Source organism: Lepidochelys kempii, chromosome 21 (genome assembly GCF_965140265.1).
Source record: "Lepidochelys kempii isolate rLepKem1 chromosome 21, rLepKem1.hap2, whole genome shotgun sequence".
Lineage (NCBI taxonomy): Eukaryota > Metazoa > Chordata > Testudines > Cheloniidae > Lepidochelys > Lepidochelys kempii.
Window position 1 is genome coordinate 3,563,551 of NC_133276.1, and position 23,071 is coordinate 3,586,621.

The window sequence follows — 23,071 nt, forward strand, 5'->3', positions numbered from 1 at the left end:
GACTATCATCATCCCCCTATTTACTGCTGGAAAACTGAGGCCCAGCGAGCTTAAGGCCCAGAAACTCAAAGGTGTTTAGGCACCCAACTTCCATTGAAATAATTTAAAACTAGGCACCTAAATAACTCTGAGGATCTGGGCTCACGTGTTTAGCCTAACCTCATACAGGGAGTCTGTGGCACCGCTGGGAATTTCACCTGGCACCTTGCAATATCCTGAAATAATTCAGGGCTTTCATTCTACTCACCGTGTGCTAGAGATTAGCCCGGATAGCCAGAGCCAAGTTTGGGTGTGTTTAAACCAGATCCATTTCAGGCCCATCTCTTCTGTCTGATCCTGCTAACAGCAGGTGCCACTACGTTTGCTGACTCTGAATTGAAGAATTGAGTGCACTTAACACTAAAGAACAGTGGCACCTCATATTTCAGATGCTGTCAAGATGCACAGGAGAGTGGAGGCCTCCATTTGCTTCATGCGTTCCCCCTTTAGCACTGAATGTGAGTCTGAGGGCTGTTTTCCCCTGGGTCCTGGGTATCTCCACCAGAAGCTCTTACAAAGCATTGATATTTCATATACTGTTAGCACATTGGTGTCTCTTGAGGTACAAGCCCACACTCTTTTATTAGTGGTTTATTTTTAGGTTGTCTGTGTATCTCCCAGTCCCAGCCTGATCACTGGGAACTGGGGATTGCTAGCGTGATGAGTAGTGCAGAGCAGACAGCTTACAGGCAGAGGCCACGCTGGAAAACAACAGTGAAAAAAGGTAAATTCCCCCTTCCCTTAGGCCAGGGGCCAGGGGCCAAGACCACTTTTGCTGATTAGGGGGCAGCCCCCTGGCACCACGGCCCTGAGGGCCAAATCTGCTCTTCCTTTGCACTGGCACAAACCCCGATATAATTCCATTGACTTTGGATTCGGAAAGCAGATGTTCACAGGTGTAACCCACCGCTGAATTTGACCCTAGCGGGTGCTTATATCAGCAGCAAATCTGGGGAAGTCTCCTTACATCCTGCACATCTGCGAGGGTTGCCCTCGATTCCTCCAGTGGCACAAGGTGTTTCCTTGCCCTGGATTTAATCCCTCTTGCACAAACCACACAGTGCTGTCACTCGCTGAGCAGGAAGTGCTCTGCACCGCCCCTGACAGAGCGGCTCCTTCCCAAGGTACATTTCCCTTCAGCATGAGTAGGGGGAGGTGCAGGCAACGAGAATGCCACAATTGGCATGCAGAGGAAGGTCACTGACTACCCTTCAGAGGGTGCTGTTGACTCTCCCGGTGGGCTGGTCCTCCCCACGGGCTGGGGCAGAAAGGGAACCCCTGGCCCTGCCCCTCCTTGCCCCCTTGTGCACCTATTGTGCATCTGTAGGTTTGTTGTGCAGAGGGTGCGATTGTGCCAGGCCCTTACATTGGTTGCACATGGGAGGAAAGTTTCTTGTGCTCTCCTTCCTCATGTTAACACACATAAGGGCCAGGAACAATCTCTGCCATAAATAGCCCAGATAAGAAGGTCAGCGGAGGGGGTCAGAGGAGGACTTCTGCTTCCATCGAGGCAAAACATGGCAGGTGCGCAATGTATTAGGTGGTTAGTGCATAGGACTGTGGGGTCAGGGCTCCTGGGTTCTCTTCCCAGCTCCAGGAGCATGTGCAGTGTAATGGTTAAAGCAGCAGATGGAGAGTCAGGCACCTGGGTTCTGTGGCTGATTCTGCCATTGAATCACCTTCCTGTAGCTCAGTTTCTCCTCTTGTAAAATCTGTGGAAATAATACTGCTCTGCCTCAGAAGTAGGAAGTGTGAGGGTTAGTGAATTAATGTTTGCAAAGCCCTTTGAGGCACACTCAGGTGAGAGGAGCTCTCCACGTTCAGTTCATGGTTAGCACAGGTTGCTTTGTAGATGTCTGGGAAAGGTTTTGCTTCTGCGTGTTCACATTTTCCCTGTTGAATTTCTCGGTGCTGGCTTGTTGGAGTGCACTGCCCTCATTACACTGACTGTCACTGGAATCTCAAACCTCACAGTATTTCTGCTGGAAAAAACCCTGTTTTCAGCCTTATATTATTCTTCCAGGTTTTTCACTGATGTTTACCCCGCTCGGTGTTTTTGCTGTTTAGCCATTGTCAAGCTTCTAGGAAATGTAGCTGACAAAGAGTTGGTGAAGTGTAACCAGCCTGCACACCTTTAATTTGAAGCCTTTCTTTTATTATTCTTAACTGCATAAATCCAGGGAAAGCAGCATCAGGCCATGTTCAGAAATTGGGCTCCTTGCCTTAAGGTGTGTAGAAGAGAAAAACATTTATGAATACTATGGTGTAAATCCAGGTAGCTCTATTAATTTTATACTCTAGCTGAGGATTTGGCCTATTACACATTTTAGGATAAATTTTTTGTTAATTCTTCTCTGTTTGTTGCACCTTAGATATGAAAACAACATTGGGCCCTATTCTCATTCATGCTAAGACCTTTTCACATATCTCTGAGGCACATCATAATTGGCGGCAGATCCTTAGCTGGTGTAAAGTGTCATAATGCCATTGAAATCAGTGGAGCTATGACAATTTATTAACTGGAGATTTGCCCCCTGAACCCAATCTCTGCTAGGAGGGCTGCTAGTTAGTGCTCAGGATGATTCTCTTTCCTTGGTGTTGTTCTAGGCCATCAAAATCAACCCCAGCAAAACACATGTGACAGGAGCTGAAGTGTTCTTCTCCCCAGCCTCACTTTTCATTCTCGGGTTGTTGGCCACTTTTGGAAACCCTCTGACTATAATGCATCTGAGGAAGTTGCATCTGAGGAAGTGAGCTGTAGCTCACGAAAGCTTATGCTCTAATAAATTGGTTAGTCTCTAAGGTGCCACAAGTACTCCTTTTCTTTTTGCGAATACAGACTAACACGGCTGTTACTCTGAAACCTCTGACTATAATGGGTTCGAGAGGAGAAGTGAAAGGACAGACTAACAAAGGGCCTTCGGAGTACTTTACTCTCTTCTCTTTTGTTCTGATGTTAGTATCAGAGTCATCACTCACAGGGTCAGACACAAAATCAGAAATGAAGTGGATTAGGAGATTATGCTTGGAGCAAATCCTGCCACCATAATCTTACATGTAATCTGCAGGTCTCCCATTTTACCTCCTTTCTATTTTAACCCTGAACTCTGGATGCCCCAGTTGGGATCCCATCACTGGCTCTTCCTCATTGGCTGGATTAGGATTTGCTGCATACTTAAATGTCAGGTCCTTGTTTGAAGAGGGTTTTGCGATTTTAAATTCACTTTAGGAAGTGTGAAACTCTCTCTGGAGGGGTGCCTTTTTGCAGCTCTGTGACCCATGACAGTGAACTAGAAAAATCTTGCACTTGGGTGTTTGGGTTCTCTAATTAGTGTAACTCCTGTGACATCAGCTGATTTTGAAACTTTAAGACAAAAAGTAGAATTGAAAAAAAAAAACCAAAAACCAACCAAACCCCCATCAACCGAGAAGGAGAAGTCTACAAAATCTCCATTCTTCCTGAAAAAAACGTGACCACCTCTTGGTGTGGAAATGGGGAACATGGATGGGAAATCCGTGGAAGAACTGAGTGCCACCGAGTGCCACCAATGGTATAAGAAGTTCATGACGGAGTGTCCCTCAGGCCAGCTCACCCTGCATGAGTTCAAGCAGTTTTTTGGTTTGAAAAATCTGAGTCCAGCATCAAACAAATACATTGAGCAAATGTTTGAGACATTTGACTTTAATAAGGTAAATATTACATCCCTCTTTAATATGTATGTGTTTGTGTGTGTGTGTGTGTGTGTGTATGACTAGGGTTCCATAGGTACTCTGATAATACAAATAAAAATAATAGATAAATATGGCCTGTCTTTCCGTTGCCTTATATGTTATGTAGTCATTTACACCCATGTAAAGGGCCAACTGGGTGTAAAACACTATCAAATCCAAATTCTCCACTCTCCAAAACCAGTTTTGGTAGCATTTTGCACCTACTTTGCACTCATATTGCACAGGCCTAAATGTCTGAACAATTTGCAAGATGGTAGAGAATCAAGGTCATATAAATATATTTATGTGAAAGTATTTGACATGAATGTCCCGTATGACTCTGTTATATGAATGCAGGTAAAAGAAAAGGGAATCTTTCCAAAGCAAATGTTCCATCTCTTTTAGTTTTAAATTATTTGAATTGTAGGTATTTCTGTTTAATACAACTTTACAAGAATTATTTTAGCTGCTGGTTTCTAATCCCTTTAAAGTAAACTACCTTTTAATCCCAAACTGTCTAATGTCACGGCAGTTAAAAGAAATTGAGTCAAAAGTGCCACATTCATTTGATGGAGCAACAGTAAGTTCCACATCCACTCAGTATGGCATGTTCCATGGCTTAGGGCAAAGATGAAATTTATTTATTGTTGATTTCTATGTTTATTATCTTTGGATTTGTTTTATTATACAGCTGTGTTTTTCTTGTGCTGGTCTTCTCTTTCTGCAGCTTTTAAAAATGTCTAATTACTTGCTCCTGCTAAATTCGTTCATGATTGTCACAAGGTGCTGTTAGGAGCAAAAGCACCAAATGACTCGTTGAGGCTTTGTGTAAAGCAATTGCCACTAATGGATGCTGCGCTTTGTCGTAGGAACCGATCTTGTTCCCATTGAAATCAGTAGCTAAGTGTCCACTGTCTTCAGAGGGAGAAAGACCTGATCTTTAAGATTATTCTTTAACAGTGTCCTTTATGGGCCTGATCCAAAGCCCATTCAAGTCAATGGAAAGACTTGCATGGGCTATATCAGGCCATATTTGGAGAACATTTGTTATTATCCAGAATCACTTCCTTGGCTGCCATGTCTGTGATTGGCTGAAAGATCCCTCGATATGCAGGCCCTGAGTCATTACTGCATGGCCAGTCTTATGCCGACACAAGTTCATTGGCTTCAGTGGAGTTACACCCACATAATTCTCTGTGTAAAGCAGGAGTGAATCAGGCCCATCAACTTGTAAGGAGCTTTCAGCAGGAAATGAAATGAAAAGAATTGCTATCTAGGCATAACTAACTAGTCTCTGTTACACTGATATAAATCTGGAAGTGACATTACTAGAGTGAATCTGGATTTGCCTGATTTCAGGGTGTTTACTGATGCACCTCACCATGGTATCTGTTCACCTTCCATATAGAACAGATTAGCAGTGGTGGAGGCCTTAGTGGCTCTTCCCCCTTTTCAGGTAAGAAAGCGGTGCGTAAGGTAGCTTTATTTATTTAAGAGGGTTTATTTGGGTCTAACTGACTGCGTAATGGCATGGCCCTATCAATAGTTGGCTTTCTGTTTATCTATCAGACCTGAAGAAGAGCTCTGTGTAAGTTCAGAAGTTTGTCTCTCTCATCAGCAGAGGTTGGTCCAATAAGATATTACCTCACCCACCTTGTCTGTCTCACAAACTGCCATTCATAACATCCATCACCCCTTGCTGAGGTTTCATTTCATCCCAATAGTTTGTGTCTAAAATTCAACCCAGTGCAGAAAACGTGAGTTCTGTCCACTGCTGAAATCCTTGACCTAGGGCTTAACTGAGATTTAAGTGTCACCTAAGCCTTGTGCAGGCCATCTGGTCAGGAATTAATTTCACCCACACAGAAAGCTCTCAGTAGGTGAAATACAGGAGATTACTGTCCAGGTTGCATAGAATGGGACCCCTGCAGAGCTGTCTGTTGAAAAGTGTGTTGAACTCCAAGGTGGGAAGAGACATCTTTGGAGCCTCCTTGCACCTTGCAGGAGCATGTCTGCCATTCAGTACTGTGGAATAAAGCAGATGATCTGTTCTTTAACTGGGCCCCCAGAGCAGTGGGCTGATTCCATGACAGTACATGGCCTGTACTTCCCGAGGAATTACCATTGCTTTGTACAATGTGCCATTTTTCACTTGAAATATGTTTGGGAGTATGCCTTGTGGCAGTTTAAGAAGTTGTGACTGTCAAAGATCAATACCTAGAGCCAGGACGGTGACTAGCAAGCTTCCTCCTGCATAGCGCTGCTGCAAATACACCTGTCCTGACCTGTAACTTCCCCTGAACTAAGCCCCTCCAGCTGAATGTACCCAACGGTAGTGTGGGGCAAATGTAACTAAGTAGAAAAATGAGGCTAAAACCCCTTTCCTGTTGTGGCCTGTCCAAGTGTGAACCCAGGTTTCCAGAGGGAAAAGATTACAGCGCAAGACCCCATTCTACATGCTCTTTGTGAATTCTCTTCTCCCCTTGACGTCTGCATGCAAATCCCATTAGCAGTGAAAAGAATTACATATGCACATGGATGGGATAGTGTTGGGTGACACATCAGATTTCATCTGGATAAGCCTGTTCTTCTTTGCTTCCTGAGATATACTGTATTGCATAAAGAGATTCTCATAGCACAGAATAGCTCTCTCGGTTTAATTAACCTCTAAGCCCAGCAGATACTCTGAGATCCATTACAATCTACATACCACACAGACTATGCTGACAGCTTGTGCCACACACTCTCAAAGAAACTGTGGAATCACCTGATCAACATCCTCTACAGCAAACAGGGAAAGATTAAGAATGAGCTCTCAAAACTGGATACTCTCGTAAAAAAACAACATTCCACACAAACTTCCTCGTGGCTGGACTTTACAAAAACTAGACAAGCCATTTACAACACACACTTTGCTTCTCTACAAAAGAAAAAGGACACTAAGCTATCTAAACTACTACATGCCACAAGGGGCCACAACCGTGGTTCCCTTAACCCACCCAGCAATATTGTTAATCTATCCAACTATACTCTTAGCTCAGCAGAAGAATGTGTCCTATCTCGGGGCCTCTCCTTCTGCCCCTCCACCCCGAAGAACATGATACAGTTCTGTGGTGACCTAGAAACCTATTTTTGACACCTCCAACTCAAGGAATATTTCCAACACACCTCTGAACAACATACTAACCCACAGAGACCTTCCTACCAACAGTACAAAAAGAAGGATTCTGGGTGGACTGCTCCTGAAGGTCGAAACAACAGACTGGACTTCTACATAGAGTGCTTCCACCGACGTGCACGGGCTGAAATTGTGGAAAAGCAGCATCACTTGCCCCATAACCTGAGCGGTGCGGAACACAATGCCACCCACAGCCTCAGAAACAACTCTGACATCATAATCAAAAAGGCTGACAAAGGAGGTGCTGTTGTCATCATGAATAGGTCAGAATATGAACAAGAGGCTCCTAGGCAGCTCTCCAACACCACTTTCTACAAGCCATTTCCCTCTGATCCCACTGAGGGTTACCAAAAGAAACTACACCATTTGCTCAAGAAACTCCCTGAAAAAGCACAAGATCAAATCCGCACAGACACACCCCTGGAACCCCGACCTGGGATATTCTATCTGCTACCCAAGATGCATAACCCTGGAAATCCTGGATGCCCCATCATCTCAGGCATTGGCACCCTGACAGCAGGATTGTCTGGCTATGTAGACTCCCTCCTCAGGCCCGACACTACCAGCACTCCCAGCTATCTTTGAGACACCACTGACTTCCTGAGCAAACTACAATCCATCGGTGATCTTCCTGAAAACACCATCCTGGCCACTATGGATGTAGAAGCCCTCTACACCAACATTCCACACAAAGATGGACTACAAGCCGTCAGGAACACTACCCCCGATAGTGTCACGGCAAACCTGGTGGCTGAACTTTGTGACTTTGTGCTTACCCATAACTATTTTACATTTGGGGACAATGTATACCTTCAAATCAGCGGCACTGCTATGGGTACCCGCATGGCCCCACAGTATGCCAACATTTTTATGGCTGATTTAGAACAACGCTTCCTCAGCTCTCGTCCCCTAATGCCCCTACTCTACTTGCGCTACATTAATGACATCTTCATCATCTGGACCCATGGAAAAGAAGCCCTTTAGGAATTCCACCATGATTTCAACAATTTCCATCCCACCATCAACCTCAGCCTGGACCAGTCCACACAAGAGATCCACTTCCTGGACACTACGGTGCTAATAAGCGATGGTCACATAAACAGCACCCTATACCAGAAACCTACTGACCGCTATTCCTACCTACGTGCCTCCAGCTTTCATCCAGACCACACCACATGATCCATCGTCTACAGCCAAGCTGTGCGATACACCCGCATTTGATCCAACCCCTCAGACAGAGACAAACACAAGATCTCTATTCAGTGTTCTTACAACTACAATACCCACCTGCTGAAGTGAAGAAACAGACCGACAGAGCCAGAAGAGTACCCAAAAGTCACCTACTACAGGACAGGCCCAACAAAGGAAATAACAGAACGCCACTAGCCATCACCTTCAGCCCCCAACTAAAACCTCTTCAATGCATCATCAAGGATCTACTACCTATCCCGAAGGACGACCCATCACTTTCACAGATCTTGGGAGACAGGCCAGTCCTTGCTTACAGACAGCCCCCCAACCTGAAGCAAATACTCACCAGCAACCACACAACAGAACCACTAACCCAGGAACCTATCCTTGCAACAAAGCCCATTGCCAACTGTGTCCACATATCTATTCAGGGGACACCATCATAGGGCCTAATCACATCAGCCAAACCATCAGAGGGTCGTTCACCTGCACATCTACCAATGTGATATATGCCATCATGTGCCAGCAATGCCCCTCTGCCATGTACATTGGCCAAACCGGACAGTCTCTACGTACAAGAATAAATTTACACAAATCAGACGTCAAGAATTATAACATTCAAAAACCAGTTGGAGAACACTTCAATCTATCTGGTCACTCGATTACAGACCTAAAAGTGGCAATACTTCAACAAAAAAACTTCAAAAACAGATTCCAATGAGAGACTGCTGAATTGGAATTAATTTACAAACTGGATACAATTAACTTAGGCTTGAATAGAGACTGGAGTGGATGGGTCATTACACAAAGTAAAACTTTTTCCCCATGCTTGTCCCCCACACCCTCCACTGTTCCTCAGACGTTCTTGTCAACTGCTGGAAATGGCCCATCTTGATTATCAGTACAAAAGCTTCCCTCCCCCCCCCCCCCGCTCCGCTCTCCTGCTGGTAATAGCTCACCTTACGTGATCACTCTCCTTGCAGTGTGTATGGTAACACCCATTGTTTCAAGTTCTCTGTGTATATAAATCTCCCCACTGTATTTTCCACTGCATGCATCCGATGAAGTGAGCTGTAGCTCACGAAAGCTTATGCTCAAATAAATTTGTTAGTCTCTAAGGTGCCACAAGTCCTCTTGTTCTTTCTGAGATCTTGTTGATTATTAACACATTGTGCATCTGCAAATTTAAAAATTACCACATTTGGGGTGGAGGTGTTTGGGGCAGAGGTGTTTGAGGCAACTAAAACGAACTGCTGCTTGCATTCAAAATGCACTGGAGAGAGGGCGCAAGCCTTCACCTCTGCTAGTTTCACATAGAGCCATTGAACTCTAGGTCCTTATGTCTGTTTGGTTTGCATATTTATTCAAATTTGGAAAATGCAGCAGGACACAGAAAACCTGATCCAGAGCAGATGCAATTCACCCCTGTACACGGGGACCGGCACAAGGCATAGGCACCAGGTAAGCCTGCGAAATAGGTCTTTAAGTGGAACTTAAGTGTTGCCGATCCCCTGGGCTGGCCTTGGCACGGGGGCGAATGTCCCCCCAGAGAACCCTTGTTTTGCTGAAATGCAGAGGAAATCTTTGATGTCTGATTTTTTTTCCCCCTCCAACAAATTAGGCCTCCTCGATCAAAAATAGCACCCTGCACTTTTGAGGTTCAGGCTCCATTTGCTCCAGCAAAACTTGAGTTTGGCTTTTGTTTTGTTGTGTCCTTCTGGGTACCAGGCAAGAATGAATTAGCAGCACGACTTTTGATTGTTTGAACAGCCTGGGCTTCCATTTGCAATAGTTAAAAATATATGAACTTAATCAAATTTGAAAAATAAATGTCTAAATTAAAAAAATAAATGTTTTCCCAAACGACACACAACTGGGTTTCCCAATTCCCATCACTGCTATTGGAGAGAAATTACTACAGTTTGTTGTATAATAATATTTATTCGTAGTATTTATTAGTAAAGTAATAATTCATCTGAACGTATTTAGTTTTTTTTACCAAATGATTTGGTTAAATGGGAAGGATAGTCTAATGGTTACAGCCCTTAGAGACCTGAGTTCAATTCTCTACTCCACCCCAGATTGGGGTAAGTCACTTAGTCTGTCAGTTCTCAGTTCCCCATCTGTAGAATGGGGATAATAGCACCACCAGACCTCACAGAGACGTTGTGAGGATGAATACATGAAAGATTGTGAGGTGCTCAGATACTACAGTGATGGGGGCCAGATAAGTACCATCGATTTCAAAGTGCTTTTACACTTCTTGGACCAGATCCTCAGCAGGTATAAATTAGCGTCATTTATTGACTTCACAGGAACTACAGCCAGTTTACACCAGTTTAGGATCTGGTCCAGTAGTTAGGGAAAGGTAAGTAATATTATGCCAGTTTTATTACAGAAACGCAGTCAGCTGTTCCAAAAGATACCAGACAGAACCTTTAAAGCTGTCTGTCTGACGCATCCTCACCTCTGATGTAGCCCTGTTCTTGTGCTTTTCAGGATGGCTACATTGATTTTATGGAATACGTGGCAGCTCTGAGCCTGGTCTTGAAGGGAAAAGTGGAACAGAAACTGAGATGGTATTTCAAGCTCTATGATGTGGATGGGAATGGCTGCATTGACAGAGGAGAATTATTGAATATCATCAAGGTGAGCAATTGCTGCTCTGCCTCTCTTTTCTTCAGCCAATAACTGTGTTGCCATAGCACCTTGGATATCAGCCATTAGACAAATGTACAGAGATTGAAAGGCCATAAGAACACATTTCCAAAGGGAGAACATTCCAAGCCAGAGAGGTAATTGTGCTCCGTCAACTGGCAAATTCGCAAGCATTGGCCAAATCTTTAGTCCACTCACAATACTGGGCAGAAGGACCTTCAGGCTCAGTTAGGCACAAATTGGGAATTACAGCAGTGACTTGTGCTAAGCCTGGTGTGGGCATGCATTGTGCCACTTGCTCTCCCGCACTGCTGTGCTGATGCACTGGAATTCCCTTGCAGTCCAAGTCCTCAACCCTCGGCCTCCACACATCTCCCCATGTAACTTCCAGTTCTCACCTGCAGCAATCCCTTCTGTTCCAGTCTGGGCTGCTTAGATACATCAATTTAAGGCTAGGTTGAGACTCGCACTAAGGATTTAAAACAGGATTTCCGGACGTCAAAGGTTTATGAATTATCCCAATGTGCCTCTGTAGCTACTTAATTTTTTAATGCATTTAATGTATTTTAAATTGATTTGAATCTTTTTTAAAAATGTACTTGTTATCCCTTTGAGAACCCAACCCATTGCATGAAAATTTGGTAATTTGTGCTACTCCCCTTTGCTACTTATAGCCCGCAGATTCATAAATCTACCCAACATGCTCATTAAATGTTCTCTATGTCTTTCTTTGCCTCCAGGCTATTCGAGCCATTAACCGATGTCACGAAACAATGACAGCTGAGGAATTCACAGACATGGTGTTTGATAAAATCGATATTAATGGAGACGGTAAGGAACTTTATATGCCTGAGAGAGCACTGCTCTAACTTAATGACAGGTTTCAAAGCAGCAGCCGTGTTAGTCTGTATTCGCAAAAAGAAAAGGAGTATTTGTGGCACCTTAATAAATAAATAAATTGGTTAGTCTCTAAGGTGCCACACGTACTCCTTTTCTTTTTGCTCTAACTTGAACCCCCTAACCCTAATTCTTCCTACCAAGTTACTGCAAACTCCTGGAATGCCCAGAAACAGAGCTGTCAAAAATGGATCTGAAAGCATCTGAAAAGCCAGATCTTCAGCTGGGGTATATAGCTGTTGCTCCATTGACATCAGTAAAGCTATGGCCATTTACATCAGCTGAGGATCTGAAGATCTGGCCAAAAAGCTTTAGAGTGCGAGGGGAAATTTAGCCCCCAGTCCTTTTAAATTTTGTTCAAGGTCTCAGCAAACTAAGAAGAAACAGGTACCATCTAACCTGTCCATATCGTCCTCTCCTGTTCCCCCCTTGGCTGAACTCTAGGTGTTTATACATTTCCCACTCTTAATCATAGAATCATAAGGTCAGAAGGGACTGCAAGGGTCATCTAGTCTAACCCCCTGCCAAGATACAGGATTTGTTGTGTCTAAACCATCTAAGACAGGTGGCTCCAGCCTCCTTTTGGAACCCTTCAGTGAAGGAGCTTCCCTAGGCATCTGTTCCATTGTCCTACTGTTCTTACAGTTAAGAAGTTTTCCCAGAGATTTAATCCAAATCTGCTATGCTGTAGCTTGAACCCATTGTCTCTTGTCCTGCCCTCTGTGGCAAGAGAGAACAACTTTTCTTCATCTTTTTTGTGGCAGCCTTTCAAGTATTTGAAGACCGCTATCATGTCCCCCCTTAATCTCCTCTTTTCCAAACTAAACATATACCACTTCCTTCAGCCTTTGCTCATATGGCTTGTATTCCATCCCTTTGATCATCTTTGTCACTCACCCCTGGTTTCTTTCCAGTTTCTCCACATCTTTTCTATACATTGGTGACCAAAACTGGACCCAATACTCCAGCTGAGGCCTCACCAGCACCGAGTAGAGCGGTACTATCATCACCTCCCATGACTTGCATGCTGTGCCTCTGTTAATGCAACCTAAAATTGCATTTCTTTATTTTGCAACATCGCACTGTTGACTCATGTGGAGGTTGTGATCCACCACAACTCCCAGATCCTTCCCAGAAGTGCTGCCGCCAATCCAGTTATCCCCCATTCTGTATTTGTGCATTTGTTTTCCACCCCCCTCAGTGTAGCACCTTACATTTGTCTTTGCTGAATTTCATTTTGTTGTCAATAGTTCAGTTCTCCAACTTATCAAGATCCCTTTGAATTTTAGCTCTGTCCTCCAAAATGTTTGCAACCCCCGCCCACCAGCTTTGTGTCATCTGCTGATTTGATCAGGATGCTCTCTATTCCTACATCTGGGTCATTCATAAAGCTGTTAAACAACATCACAGCCGGTACAGATCCCTGTGGAACTCCACTTGAGACCTCCTTCCAATCTAACATCATTCCATTAATAGTTACTCGCTGTTTGCGGTTGTTTAACCAATTAGGTATCTACTTAATGGTAGTTCCGCCAACCCCCCATTTCTCCAGTTTACTTATCAAAATGTCATGTGGGACTGTGTCAAAATGTTCTCTGCTTCTACCAATCCCGAGAGTTTAAACAGGCCCCAAATTCTGCCTCATGAATCTGGGTTTATGTCTAGGGCTTCTGTTTTGGGGGGGGAGGGGTTATTAATTTTATTGTTCAGGGTTTACTGTTAGCAATTTTTGAGTTCTATGTAGATGTCCAACAATTGGGGGTTTTCGGGGGTGTGAGATTTTTTTCAGGTACTTCCCAAATTTCTTGTCTAAACACGATCTACTTAATCTTTTATAGTATGTATAAAAATGACTTACTTGCTATTTTAAGCTTTGTATCCTTGTTATAGACCCCCCCTTGTTATAGACCCCCCCCTTGTTTAATGTGTTTGTTCCTCTGCACACTTTAATGTAGTGCTGTTTCAAACAACACTAAAACCTAAAATTCAAAACCAAAAATCAGAAGCCCTATTTAAACAGTTCCAAAATAAGCATGGGGGTGTAACACCAACATCTCAAGCTCTTGTCATAGTGTTTGAATTTAGATGTCCATATTCCCAAAGGCCCAGAATCCACTAGGGGGATTAAGCAGAGGATGAGATTAAGAAAGAGAAACATTTAGCTGAAATGTCAAGATAAACTTCTGGAGTGAGTTATGCACTCCTCTGGGAAGAGTCTCCCAACAGGACTGGTAGAAACCCTTTGACTGGGGAGATTTAAAACGATACTGGAAACTTTCAGAGAACGGTCCTAGACTGCCTGGCAGGGAGATAGGCTCCTTTTTTTTATCTCTCTCCTTCAGTAAATAAATCCAGTTGGTTCCAGATTGCATTTCTAATGCTAGTTTTGATTGATAAGGCCTTAATGGTGTTGGACTTTGCCCCTCTACTCGTGACATACTGATAAAGGTGCGATCAGAGGAACTCAAGCTGGACAGAACAAGGAGATCCCAATAACATAGAACAAGGGGTAATGGTCTCAAGTTGCAGTGGGGGAGGTTTAGGGTGGATATTAGGAAAAACTTTTTCACTAGGAGGGTGGTGAAGCACTGGAATGGGCTACCTTGGGAGGTGGTGGAATCTCCTTCCTTAGAGGTTTTTAAGGTCAGGCTTGACAAAGCCCTGGCTGGGATGATTTAGTTGGGGATTGGTCCTGCTTTGAGCAAGGGGTTGGACTAGATGACTTCCTGAGGTCCCTTCCAACCCTGATATTCTATGATTCTATGACACCCCTCTTTCAAAAGGAGAGGGAACTGGCCGTTGATGGTTCTCTGTGAGATGCCTGCAGCCCTCAGAAGGGCTTCTCCTCCGCTGGTCAGAAATGGCCCTGTGGTCTACTGTCCTTCAGGGCACACTGCAAGCTGCTTCTGTTCACAGAGGCTGGGAAGGAGGTGGGTTTTGAGAGCGATTGGAGCTGTGGAGAGGAGTGGCGTGGCTTTGAGGTTGTGCAAGTAGTTTAATTTCATTTGGCAGGGGGCCGAGAACCATGGCTAGGCCCTTTCTTATGATGTGTCTACATAATTCCTCTGGGCCAGATTCAAGGCCCATTGAAGTCAGTGGAAATGGGGGCAGGATTTAACAGAACCCTCTCTGCATGTGTTCCGGCAAACAGGTGAGCTCTCCTTGGAGGAGTTCATGGAGGGAGTACAGAAGGACGAGGTGCTCCTTGAAATCCTCACCCGGAGCTTGGACCTGACGCACATTGTCCAGATGATCCAGAATGATGGGAAGAACCCGCAGGGCTCGGAGCAGACGGGAGAGGCGGCTGAATAGAAATTTTCAAAACTCTTTTATTTTATTGTCTAACATTACTAAAAAATTGGGGTGGGGGTAGGGAAATTGGTGAGCTGTGCTACTGTCATGGTGATGAGAGCATCCTATGTTAGAATATCACCCTAGCAGGGGAGTCAGGAGCTCCTCTAAATATGTCAAACCAATTGTGCACGCAGTTAATTGTGAGGCCAACACAGACCAGCAGTGACAAGAGCCTTTGGGCGTTGGGCGAGCGCTGCCCAGGGAGCCAATGCAACCACTGCTGCCTCTGTAAAAGAGAGGGACCAGACTTTAAAGAGAGCGAGCTGCCGAGCTGGCTCATTGCTCTAGAATCAAATGATGCTGGGGACTTCCCGAATGGTGCCACCTGGGTCCTTTGCCAGCTTGGTGCCTCTGAATGTTGCTGCTGCTGTGTAGGGAGAGAAGTGAAGAATGTGTTCCAGGAAGGTGAGAGCAGGATCACATAACACTTTCAGAAGGTACATTGCTGAGTGACCACTGTGGAAATTCATCTCCGTGCAAAGCGCCCCACAAGGTCTTCATGCCACTTAAGTCTTAGGGTCAGAACCTGACTCCATTAAAGCCAAGGACAAAACCCTCTGATTTCAAAAGGAGCAGCACCTGGCTCTTAATGGGAGCTTAACCCCTGGGGGAGGCCTGCTGTAAGCACTGGGCAGGTGAAGTAGGACTGCAAAGGCACTCTGCCCAGGGGTGAATTTCCCACTCTGAGAGTAGAGTGATAACCACAGCTATGAGACCTATATGGAAATTGGTATGTGAAAAACACAGGTGACCTTCTAAGGACTTTGCAGAGTTCAGTTCATAATGAACAGCTTTTCTGTCAGTCAAATCAGCACAGACTCCATGGTTACTGCGAGAGTTCAAAACAAATAGGCAATAAGGGTGCAATTTGGACCTGCGCAGGAGCCCACAAAAAAAGACTCAGGGCACCCTTTAAATCCTTAACACGTGTTAAATGGCAACATGGGCATCTGTGGACCCACTGTGCTGGGGTCAATTGCACCCTAGCTGAACAGAGCAAACCCCTGGCAAACCCCGCTCTGGTTAGGCCTGTGTATGTGTGTGTTTGGGGAAAGGGAACTAAGTCATACTTAGAGGTGTTTTAAAATATAGTAGTGATGATTTTTCTCTCAGAGAAAAAGCAAACACACACGCGCGCTCACTGAGAAGTATCCCAAGTAACATACATGACAGGGAAACAGATATTTTTGATAGAATCGTTTTTCTCCTTATTATGTCTTTGAAAGGAATGAAACGGAGCTTGTCGTAAACTGGAGCATAAGCAAATTGTATGGAGTGAAATGGTATCAATGAGTCACTTCACAACTCAAATTATAGGGTGAAATTCAGGGCACTTGGGCACAGCTTGAATCCATCGTAAGCCCACCGAATAGACTGTAAGTGATGCATAGGCCTTTTGCTAACTTTCCTCTTGTGGTGCATTTCAACCATAGTGAAATCTGCCCAGAGTGACAGGGTTCTGTGGAGAAAAAATTGACTCTAAGAGTGTCCAGTCTAATCTCTTTTGCTTTGACTCACTATAACTCCCTGAAAGCGGGGATTCCAGAACAGCTGGAGAAATGATCTGGATCTTCTCTTTCCATATGTATTTTGAGACAGCTGCCCTTTGGTAGTAGCTCTGATGCTTGCATGGAAGCCGAAGAACTCCATGGTTATGTCGCCCATCCTTTGGTTTGAGGCTATCTTTAAACTAAAGGCAATGGTAGGTTAAAAAAACCAACAACATGAGCGAGAAAAAAGGAGTGTTGGCAGCTGCGACTTTTTGTCTTCCTTTTAAAATGTTAAAAACATAAATGTGCCTTTTTACTCCTGTCTGAACTGTTCACACACACGTCTGTGTGGCTCTGTTTCTCCATGAAGGAATTTGAAAGGGCAGCAATGGCAGTGACTTGAAAGGTAATGTCTTGTTATGCGTCTGTAGAAATACTCCTGCATGTCTCATCTGTACAGAAAGAACAACGTATAGTGTCCACTCTTTGGTCTTTGGATACTTTCTTAGTTAGCTATGGATCCCAGTGAGCCAAATTTTGGTCTCAGTTATTCTGGATTTACACCAGTGTAACTCTACTGATTGGTCCAGCAAATTTAGGATTTGGATAGCTGTCAGAATCACTTTTATAGGTGGGGGAAAGAGAGTTTTCATAGATTTCGACCTCATTTCATAGATTTCGACCTTATAACAAGTTTGGAGGGGAAGGTGGAAATCCAGAGGAATACAACATCTCCACAGAATATTCAGGTAGGTGCCAATGAGGGTATAGCATCGGGGTTAGAGTGCTTTGAAATCAGTGGGAGTTGCGGGTGTTCAACACCTCTGAAAGCCAAACCGCACCAGTTCTGTCTCTTTGCAAGCTCCAACTGTGGAAGGCTTGGTCTTGGGACTGGGTTAAATCTTTATCCCCAGGCTTCTCACCCTCCTGCTTCTTTATAACACAGGCATGTTTACTCTCGCTGCTGTCAAATTGCAGTGACTTGTTTGTTGGGGAATCAGAATGGAACAAATCATCTTACTTTTCTCTGGAGCCCAGTCTACTAGTTACCCACACAGGTTCAGGTACCAAACACAAGGTCCAATGGGAAATGGAAAGTGATCTAGTTTAACACTTTTAGTAGGATTTGCTTTTATAATTTCCTTTTCCAACCCAGAGATTAGCTACCTCCATGGATAATTTCATGCTGGAGGAATGTCAGTCACTAAGCTGTGGGCTGGTAGGTTACACTATTTCATTTTCCATTACACCTTTTAGCAATAGTAGTTTTTTCATACAATGGTCCTATTGGGTTCTGGGGAGGTCGGCAGGTGCAAGCTAAAGGACCTGTTCCCAGCCTGTAGGGAGGATCCACTGAGACCGGGAACTCAAATAATTACGGGGGACATCAGAAAATATAACCAGGACAGTTGAGAAGGTCAAAGGGTCAAAACAAGGAAACCTACGATGGTAGTGGAATGCCTAGGTGCAGTTCAAAGAAATCCATGGCTAGAGATGGGCCAAATACAATGTTCAACCTGTGAGCTTCTTCCAAACACTAGGGCATTCAGATAATGAGTAGAACCAAACATCTTTCCCCATAAGGTTGAGTCCCTGACCTTCCTAGAAGCCATTTCCCACCTTTCCAGAAAGAGCCCTGGGGATCGCAATGGTGTGCTAATTACCTAATGCAATTACCTCTCTCTGCCTCTATTGCCAGGACAGATGTAATATCTTGGCTGCCCCCAGTATCCACCATATACATAGGAAAGGTTGGTAATTGATGGTTAACCAGCCCCTCCTCTGCAGCAGCTGGGTGGGGCTGGCCATTCCTCATCAGCTCATCTCTCTGTTATGTGCTCACGGAGTGGAGAGTTTCTTCATCCCACAGCAGCAACTAACGCACAAGTGACTGGGCAGCACTGCACACGGGAAGCAGTTATTTCCACCACATTCAATGTTTTGTTATTTAGCACTGGCTGTTTCCAATGTATAAGCACTTTTCTGATTTTTCTGTTTGTTTTTTTTGTGTGTGTGCACGCATTTGGCTGCTTTTTAACTGTTAAGTTTTATACTTCTGATCCTATAGTGTAATTAAAGAACAAAGTAAAGATGATATTTTATAAAATTATTTCACTTGGGCACTTTATTTTATTAAATCAATGTTTCTATTCCCAGCAGGATATATTAATTCCCTGGTACACATCAAAAGCAAGTCTATTCAGGGAACTAGAGCTACACTACAGCTTAAAATAATACCAGAGAGGCCTGGGGTTTTCAGACTCAGATTCTGCTCCTACATTCACTGAATCCCCTGTAACTTCAGGGCTAGCTGATTGTACTGATGTTATTTTGGCTTCAGAAGGGCTCACCCAGTCTGGCTTCAGGTGCCCCCATTGCTCAGTTTCCCTTCTGCTACAGTTAATAAACTTTCATCCTGCAGGCATTTTCCTAGTAACCCTCTGTTTCTGGATTCTGACTTATTCACAAAGTTCAAGCCAGCTCAAGTTTTCCACCACTCTCTTACTGGCTAGCAGCCTTTGATACAGGGTTCCTAGCCCTGTCTCTGCTGAGGCTTCCCTCTAGCCTCCCTAGCTGGCTCCGGTTCTTTGCAAGCCTTCTGCATGGGAACCAAAGAGCATCTCCCACCTGTTTTCTCTGCATGAAACAGTTCACACAACCTTACTACGCTTTTAAATCTTTCCTCTGACTGGTCTTAGGTTGCATTTATATGCTCCAGCAGGCCTGGTTCCTAATCACGTGCTCCCATCACATGGTCATTGGATTGAGAGGTGAAATAGTCACAGGTGAGGCTGAACTCAGAACTCTAGTAAAAAGACAGTTCACCCAGTGACACAGCCTTTACACAGGCATAATTGAAAGCAGAATTTTGCTTTATGATAACTTCTTGGATGATCTATTTCTTTGGCATACACATTCCCATGTGAGCTCTGTGGGTGAAATTTGCTGTGGGGCAGGGAAACCATCAAAGACTTATGGATCACTTAAACCCTCAAAATAGAATTTATGCTGGACATAAGTGCTGCATGGACATTGTGCTGGGCCTCCACACAAGGATGAAATTCACCCCCATATGTATTTGAAGATTGATCTTTATTTCCTCCATACTCTTAATTGTGAAGGAAGCTGCAGTGTTACCTGTCATAACCTTGACAGGCCCAAGTTCTGTTTTATCAGAAACTTCTAAAGGCTAAGCTTTGCTCCAGCTCATGAATAATTGAATAAACAGCAAAATGGTAGCAACCACCTCAGGATTGTCCAGGTGCCAGCTGTCTTTCTTTACTTACTATTAATTTATGTTTTATTAGCATTTCTGGTAGACAAGTTGACACTGTAACCCCAGTTGCTTATGAGCACTAGAGAAGCTTCCTTCCAATGACTGGCTTAATAAGAACAAATTAATGAAATACCAATTGGTCAGAGCGGTGGGCAAAACTCATGAGCCAGTGGACTGGGGCTTACTGGATCTCAGTTCAATTCTCTACCTGTTCACTGTGACCTAGGACAAGGTCCTTAGGACTAGATTTTAAAGGTATTTCGGCGCCTAAAGATGCAAATATGTGCTTAGTGGGCTTTTCAAATGTGCCTAGGTGCTTATTTCAATGGGCTTTAGGGGCATTGGTTCCCCATCTATAAATTGGGGATAATACCCTCTTTCTCCCACCCTTTGTCTGTCCTCACTATTTCAATTATAAAACTCTTCACAGCAATGGCTGTCTCTTACTATGTGTTTGTACATTCTGGGCATAGATCTCAGCTAGGACCTCTCTATGCTACTGTAATACAAAGAATAACGTGTTTACCATTTCCCCCATTGTCAAGGAATTTCTCCTGCAGTCGCGGATTCCTGCAGTAGAGCAATCATGCCACCATCTGACGGCTGTCAGGATCACTTGAATTGCCCGCTGCTGAAACCTTTCCAAAGCGACCCCCGCCCACATGCTGTGAGGTCACATGGATTATGTGTCTCCACTTGAGCTATCTAGGAGATAGAACCACATTGCAAAAGCGTGCTGATCGCAAACAATGCAACTTTTAATCCTTAAAGTAATAATGTTATTTTACATTTATGGAGCACATCTGCCATATAGGAATAGAATCATTAGTTGTTTTGGCGGAAACTGGGAATAACTCTTTCTTGGCTGAATCCTCACCCCCCTCTCCCATTTTCTCTCAGCCCTTTAAAAAATGACAATAAATACATTTTGCATCCTTTGAAATCAAGAAAATAATTTCTCTCTCATTGAAAGTGAACATGGGTAACACTGGAAATCAGAATCTGCTTCCTTCCACCCTCCCCCCATCTAATTTACAATACTTTCATAATTCCGGAAAGGGGACTTGAATTGATTATAGCCACGCTGAAAGTATGAGAGACCCCACCCAGGAGAACAGAAAGGAGATTAGGCCAGGAGACCTTGCTTCATTTGACCACTGCTTCCATTGTTTAGTGCTGCAGAAGAGTGAAGAACAATTGCAAAAGGAATCCAGAATAAATAAATAAAGGTTTAATGCACTCAAGCTGCAACCATGCCTCCTTTTACACCCTGTTACTTTAGGGTGTGAGGACAGAGAAGGCAGAAACTGACATAAAACAGATTCAATAGTTCTCTCTCTCTCTCCATTACCACTTCGCTGTGTGTAGGTGCTTGATTGCAGTATTGCCAACCCCACACATTTCAACATCATGAGTCAGGCCCTAAAATGTCATGCAACTAGCTTAAATATTATTAATTTTTTTAAAAAAATAATATATTTTGAGGGCTTTTTATTTCCCTGCTGGATTCTGAGCCTTTCAGGTGAACCTGCTTCATGTTTTCCAGATTTTCTTTACAGTTCTGAGGGCTAGAAACTTACTTTTTTTTTCAATGAAAGCTGAGGGTCTCACATTGTTACAGGGTTTTAAGAAAAAAATCAAATATCCTGAGACTTAAAAAAAAATTACAGCGTTGGCAGCACAGGGATTGTGCGAGTATTTTACATCGTGCACAGCTGGCTACCCACCACTGTTGCAACAGGATATTTGTGAGTGGAGGATACATGTGGGTGGAGGTGGGGTTAAGACCTTGACATAGTCCTCCCCTCAGAGCAGGAGTGAATCGCTAGCCCCTACTGTGCTCACTCCTACCTCTCAAGACTGTGGGCCTGTGGACAGAGAATGGGCGTGTCAGAATATACATGGACTTACATGCAGTCCTAGCCCTGGTAACAGCTTGCTTTCTGCTCAAGTCGCATACTTGCTTCCAGGCAGGGATCATATTGTGCCCATCCAGCAGTGCATCCATTAATGCAGAACTGGGTTCCCTCATCTTGCTAATATGCACAGCAATCTGCAACTGGAGGCAAATCCTCAATGTGGGGTAAACTGTCATAGCTTCATTGATTTTCATTGACAGTTTACACTAGTTGAGGACCTGAACCTCTGCACTGTGCAGGACCAAGCCCCATAAAGATCCGGATCTGATCCTGAATCAGGGGTTGTGTTGGGGCCCATGTCTCTTTCAAAGCAGAGACAATTCCTGAACAATGCTCAGCCATGCTCAGTAATGTTCCTGGAGAATCTATCTGTGCAGCATACTTCAGAGCAAGATAACTCTACTATTCTCTATCACATCTCCCACACAGCCAATCTCTGAGCAGCAAAGACTTCAGCTTTCTAACCTCATTATTTCACCTTCAGGTGTGTTCTAACTTTGTTGATCATCAAGAATGGGAGCAAACGATGATCAGCTCAGAGAGTCAGATGGTATTTGTCTTTTAGCAAGCATCAATACCCATCCTCCAATTTTCCAATTTAGGCCAATGAGAAATCAGATCAGGCAAATCCAATTTCCGCAAGGCAGTAAGTCTGGAAAATGGATTAATACAGTAGTTGACAGCAAGAGCCAACACAGAGGTCAAATTGAGTTTGAGAGGACATCAAAGCATTTAGTGCTTATAGACTTAGCAGTGGGACTATAGTTCCAGTATGATATTTTTGACAGAAGATGACAACGGCACTGATGACACAGAGAGAGAGAGGGAGAGAGAGATTGGGGCTGATTCCTCACTACCAGATTTATACCAGTGGAAAACTGGCTCCATTATTTCTTTTTTTTAGCCAGAATTTACATTTAGGGATTTTTAAAATAGAGCTCTTCTTCTCCTTGTCCTCAGCTTCCATTCTTAGCAAAGGCCTTGCACTAGAAGTTACAGAAGGAATAATACATAGCACTCTGTATTTTGTAATTTGATAAGAGGCGCCATCTAATTAAAATAGCCCACTACCAACCCACTGGCTCTAAATTGCAGAAACCAACATTTGGTCACACATGCAGACAGGTGTTTCCATCACCCCATTAAAAATCATTTCACTATTGTGGTAGCGAAGTTAGTTTAAAGGACATTAATTACAAAAGAACAAAACAAAAAACCACCAGTAAGATTTGTAAACACTAGTGGCCAAATACAACCCTAGAATGAGTCAGTGTAATTCCACTGAGCTCAGTGGAGTGGCATCTGCTTCCTTCAGAGCTATGTTTGACCTTGATTTTGGATCTGCTACTTTGTGCCT

The 23,071-nt window shown here is 43.9% G+C and overlaps 1 protein-coding gene across 1 annotated transcript; it reads left to right on the plus strand.

The window, feature by feature from the left end:
* The first annotated feature begins 3,531 nt into the window (after window positions 1-3,531).
* On the plus strand, window positions 3,532-15,001 carry GUCA1A (guanylate cyclase activator 1A). The gene is made up of 4 exons (XM_073319893.1): window positions 3,532-3,729; window positions 10,619-10,768; window positions 11,518-11,608; window positions 14,826-15,001. The coding sequence occupies exons 1-4, from the start codon at window positions 3,532-3,534 to the stop codon at window positions 14,984-14,986; spliced, it is 600 nt and encodes a 199-aa protein (XP_073175994.1). The 3' UTR covers window positions 14,987-15,001.
* Window positions 15,002-23,071: the final 8,070 nt, after the last annotated feature.

Bases quoted from the DNA above. Each gene is read 5' to 3' on its own strand.
- GUCA1A (XM_073319893.1), top strand. From the start codon at position 3,532: ATGGGGAACATGGATGGGAAATCCGTGGAAGAACTGAGTGCCACCGAG. The intron at 3,730-10,618 runs GTAAATATTACA...TGTGCTTTTCAG, and splicing joins AGACATTTGACTTTAATAAG to GATGGCTACATTGATTTTAT. The intron at 10,769-11,517 runs GTGAGCAATTGC...CTTTGCCTCCAG, and splicing joins AATTATTGAATATCATCAAG to GCTATTCGAGCCATTAACCG.